The sequence below is a fragment of the Mizuhopecten yessoensis genome, unplaced genomic scaffold (genome assembly GCF_002113885.1).
Source record: "Mizuhopecten yessoensis strain PY_sf001 unplaced genomic scaffold, ASM211388v2 scaffold10547, whole genome shotgun sequence".
Lineage (NCBI taxonomy): Eukaryota > Metazoa > Mollusca > Bivalvia > Pectinida > Pectinidae > Mizuhopecten > Mizuhopecten yessoensis.
In genome coordinates this window covers 60,277-65,076 of record NW_018408601.1, presented here as the reverse complement: position 1 = coordinate 65,076, position 4,800 = coordinate 60,277, and the positions used below count along the sequence as shown (strand labels likewise).

General features: G+C 36.9%; 1 protein-coding gene across 1 annotated transcript; it reads left to right on the top strand.

Annotated features, from left to right (window-relative positions):
- The first annotated feature begins 1,507 nt into the window (after positions 1-1,507).
- LOC110461039 (kelch-like protein 24) lies at positions 1,508-4,545 on the top strand. Its single transcript, XM_021514311.1, has one exon. It carries the CDS (start codon positions 1,525-1,527, stop codon positions 2,866-2,868), a length of 1,344 nt encoding a protein of 447 aa, XP_021369986.1. The 5' UTR covers positions 1,508-1,524; the 3' UTR covers positions 2,869-4,545.
- Positions 4,546-4,800: the final 255 nt, after the last annotated feature.

Below are 4,800 nucleotides of genomic sequence, written 5' to 3'. Positions count from 1 at the left end.
CGATTCAATTACACAATTTGTTGTTAGGACCCCTGCACATCTTTAGGAATCAGATTTTCCGTTTGTCCTTCTATCTGTTTTTAGCTCACCTGCCAAGGACAAGTGAGCTTTGGCCCTGGTGCGGCGCCCGGCATCCCGTCCTGTCCCGTTGCGTCGTGTCCTGTCTCTATTCAATGTAAACACTTAGCAGTTAAACTTCATTCATTAACAGATTTTGGTCAAACTTTATACAAAGGTCAAGTTTGGTTATACTTTGGACATCTTTGTATTTCAGGGATCCAAGGTCAAGGCCAAGGTCACATTTGCTATTTATAGAAAATCATCCTGTCCCGTCTCTATTCAATGTAAACACTTAGCAGCTTCATTCTTTCACGGATTTTGGTCAAACTTTATACATAGAAAATCATCAACTGATTCAATTTAAACACTTAGCAACTTCATCCAATATGTTTTGGAGATGGTAATAACATACAGAAAAAACACATGAATATTAAAGTCAACTTACCAACTTTAAGTGTAGAACCTTGTGTGTGTGCATACATGGACTTTATGCAGTGTAATAAAACGTTTGCTTAACCTTTTGGATAGCTTTTCAGCCTTTGATATCAGAGGTCAAGGTCACTTACTATAAATAGAACATCAGTTTGTGCACTGTATTTCAAATTCTGTTGGACTGATTGCACTCAGGTTTTAACTTGTCCTTCCTGGAAGAACGTGCCTGCTTGGGATTTTTCAGGTCCAGTGGTCAAAGGTCAATGGGTCACTATAAATAGAAAATCTGTTTAATGCACTAATGCACAATATCTTGATTTCTCTTGGGCTGATTACACTCTTGACTTTATAGAGTGCTTCTTCAAAGAAAGTGCCTGCTTGGGACAACTTTCCAGGCCCGGGTGTTAGGTAACTATCACTGTTACTATATGAATAGAGAATCAGTTTATAAAATGCACTACTTATATTTTGAGTTCTGTTGGGCTGATTACACTCAAGACTTTATCCATTGCTTTTATAAAAAAAAACACTTGCTTTCACTAGTGTTTGCTACATGTATACCTAACCACAGTTTCTTTTAAATCTTCAATAAACATAATTATGGATAATAGTCACGGCGGCATTTAAAATATATATATAAATCTTATTACCGGTTAGCTTGTAATAATAATAATAATAATAATTCGAGGTTCGTTTATACCGCTTTATCATAACCTAGTTCGTCGGTCGTCTCAAAGCTATTTTTCTCAACTCCCCGGGGAGCATACAGCCGGTGCTGCCATTTCGGCGCTCACAGCTAGCATTGTACAATTCTACCACTACCCTCATTTATAGCTGAGTAGACTGGAACTAGCGGATTAAAGTATCTTGCTCAAAGATACAACACAACGTTTTTTTTACATTTAGGGTCACTACATCTTTCGTAATTGATTGAGACATTACCTGATTTGTTTCTGTAATGAGGAATGTAAATGGAAATCTTATTTATGCTTTAATTTAATCTCTTTCAGGAATTTGTTCAAACATTTGAAGATGGATATGAAGGCGTTAACGTTTCGACCTAGCCTGTCCCAACCCTACTCCGATGTTGATCATTCCAGGGCGACACTAAAAACTATGTATAATCTCTGGCAAGAGGGGATATACTGCGACATCACAGTCATTGTTGAAGGACAGAGTCTCAAAACACACAAACTTGTGCTGAGTTCCCTGTCAGAATACTTCAAGACTTACCTTCAAAGGGATGCGAAGGATAAGGCTGAAGTGGAGTTGGATAATACTGATTTTGAAAGCCTGCAATCACTGATACACTATGCCTATACTGGAGAGGTCACAATCACAGATAGGAACGTCCAAAACCTGTTTATCTTTGCTGATTACACCCAGGTACTGTTTGTAAGGGAGGCGTGTGAGAAGTTTATGATTCAAAATGTGGAAAAGGAAAACTGCAGTGCTATTTTACAATTTGCTGATTGTTACTCCATGAACGAATTGAAAAAGGCATGTTTACCAGTAGTAGGACGGAACCTGAAATATGTTAGCCAGTTGGACGGGTTTGCAGACATACCATACACTATATTGCTGGACATTCTGCGTGATGATCACTTGGTTGTATTCCACAACAAACTTCCTATGTGCCATTCTGAAAACGAGCTGGCCATTTTCAAGGCCGCTCTTCAGTACATCTCGGGACAGAGGGATTCAAAGCCTAACAGAGAGGAAAGTCACGAGCTTGTAAAAGCCTCTCGATTGTCAGAAGATGATGTCTCGCCTGAGTTGTTGCTCGAATTAGCAGAACCTCACAAACTTCTTTTACCCGAAGATTACAACCCAATGGCTATCGCATCTACGGCAAGGGGCAGAAGTAGGACCGACATATGTTCGCATATCATATCTGACCATCGAGCGTTTGCTGCTGGCGGCGAGGTGAATGTGGTCGTTCGGCAGTTTGATGGGAAAGGAATGAACGAACACTACGATACCAGACGACTGTCAAAGATCAGCGTCGTCACCAGAGACTGGGACGATTGGAAAATTGTTGGTGGCCTACATGTCTATGACGGAAAATGGAATTTCAACGGCTTGAGAGAGAGTGAAGGCTGTAGCTGTAACATAGCAGAGTTGGAAAGTTCAGAGGTCATTGTCAAGGTGACCGTAAGATATGGCTGGGTGATAAATTGCATATCATTTACCACAAGCAGTGGAAGGTGCATAGGACCGTTCGGCGGGGATCAAGGGGGTGTTGTTGTAGAGGCCGAACCCCCGTCAGGAAGGACGGGATTCTTACACAGCTTTTCTGGAGCTGAAGTAGACAGCCAGGGAGGTTTGGCTATAACGAACCTGAAAACGAATTGGACTTTGTTCGATCAGAATTAAATATTTCAGAGTATTCAATCACTTATACCAGCCTGTCTTTAAAGGAAAAAGAACATGTTTACAAGTTTCCGGAACTTATTCTAGCGGATTTGGAGAATTACTGCAATTTGCATTTCCATTCATCGACGTTTTTGTCAGAGTCGTAACCCAACGATTTATATATTTTATTTTAAATATATCGTTACTCTCACCAAACACAGTAACATATATTGTAGTATTGCAGGTTTTAATTGTATACATTGATCATGTTCGCTTTCTTGCTACGCTCAAGAGGAAAATTCCTTGAAACTCAACTGTTAGAACGTCGGGCTGGGAAGCTAGGGGTCGTTTGTTCGGTCCCCGGTGGAAGCACAATACTCTCTCTCTCTCTTTTTTACAATATTGTTAAATATTTTATATATATATGTTTATGTATTTTTTATATATATTTTTTATATTTTTTAATCAATTATCACAACATATATATTTGATAAACTGTAAGTATATGTCATGATGGTGTACTGATGCAGGACAATCTCAAATATTTCTTTTAATATTCTACTTTTTATTTTATATATTTTTGAGGTGTTAGTTTTTCAGCTGTTTTAATGAACCACTAGAAGTTTGTACTAAACATGATGTTTTAAGACACACTAACTATGGATTCCGTTCGTGTTTTTGTTTTTGTTGTTTTTTTTGTTTTCTTTTTCTTTTTCTTTCAAATTTTCGCAAGGCTTTTGATTTTGTTTGATTATGTTCCAACTGTTCACTAACAATGTCGGATCGATTTATTGGGCAAGTTTGATCAGCCTAGCTTTTTCATTAACCATAAATGATTTTTAGAATATTTTTTATTAAATACGGCTCAGCTAATTAAGATTGTCATAGAGTTAAGTGTATTTATTTTGTATGCTGATTATTTATTTAATCACCTTACATTACAAATGTCGTAACAGTAATTTAGCTATTAGAACTATATTGACGTCTTTAACACACACGTTGGGGTATATGATAGTTAGTCCGCCGGTGATACATGTGTTGAGATGACGAGATGCGAATAAAATATATAAGATTAGTAAAAATATCCTGTGTGTTCACATATCTACAGGTAGAGTAATGGTTTACTCTGCGATTGGAAGACTTTATTTGGCGAACAATCAGTTATTTACATGTAGAAGGTTTAAATATTAGTTTAAATTGTCAAATTTTTATAATTGTATTTTAAAAGAAGCATTTATTATGGAAAGAACGTAGACGGAAACCCGGAAACCTTAATCTGTTCCTCATTTACATGAAGGGGTGCTCCGACAACCCTTAAAAATCCCCAGAATTTAAAACAGTTCATATTGAGGGGTGCTTCCGCACCCACAATTGTAACTGTTTTTTGTGTCTTTGCAGTACTACAATGTAGTAGAAAATATGATAACCACCATCATTCTGCAGGGCCTTTATGGACTAATAAGAAAGATAACATTACGTTACTTTTTTGAACTTTTATACATTTTAAATAACTTTTTATATTGTATACATATGTTCATATTAACATAAAAGGTGAAAGGTTATTTTAGCATATTTACTGTCTCATTAATTTACTTTTCAATTGACACCAGAAGGGTGCGATTGAGTATGTATGTATATTTTACTAAATGTGAAATTTTAAATGTTTGTATATGTAATCGATATGTGACTTTTAATAAACCTGTCTGAAATTAAAATTTTGAGCTTCCTTGTTATTCCATCCAATCTGAGCTGAGGTAAGATTGATCAATATCCCCTCTCTAGAAGGTAGATAGGGTTATCAGTATTGTACTGCAACAAACCGAGTCGGCAGTTTACATAATATTACTACAAAGATACCGCTCTTAGAAACTTTGTCGTTTTAGAACGACCACATACCTGTCACGGATGTTGGATGAACATTTATAAAAGGTAAAATAGAAGAGAACACTAAAG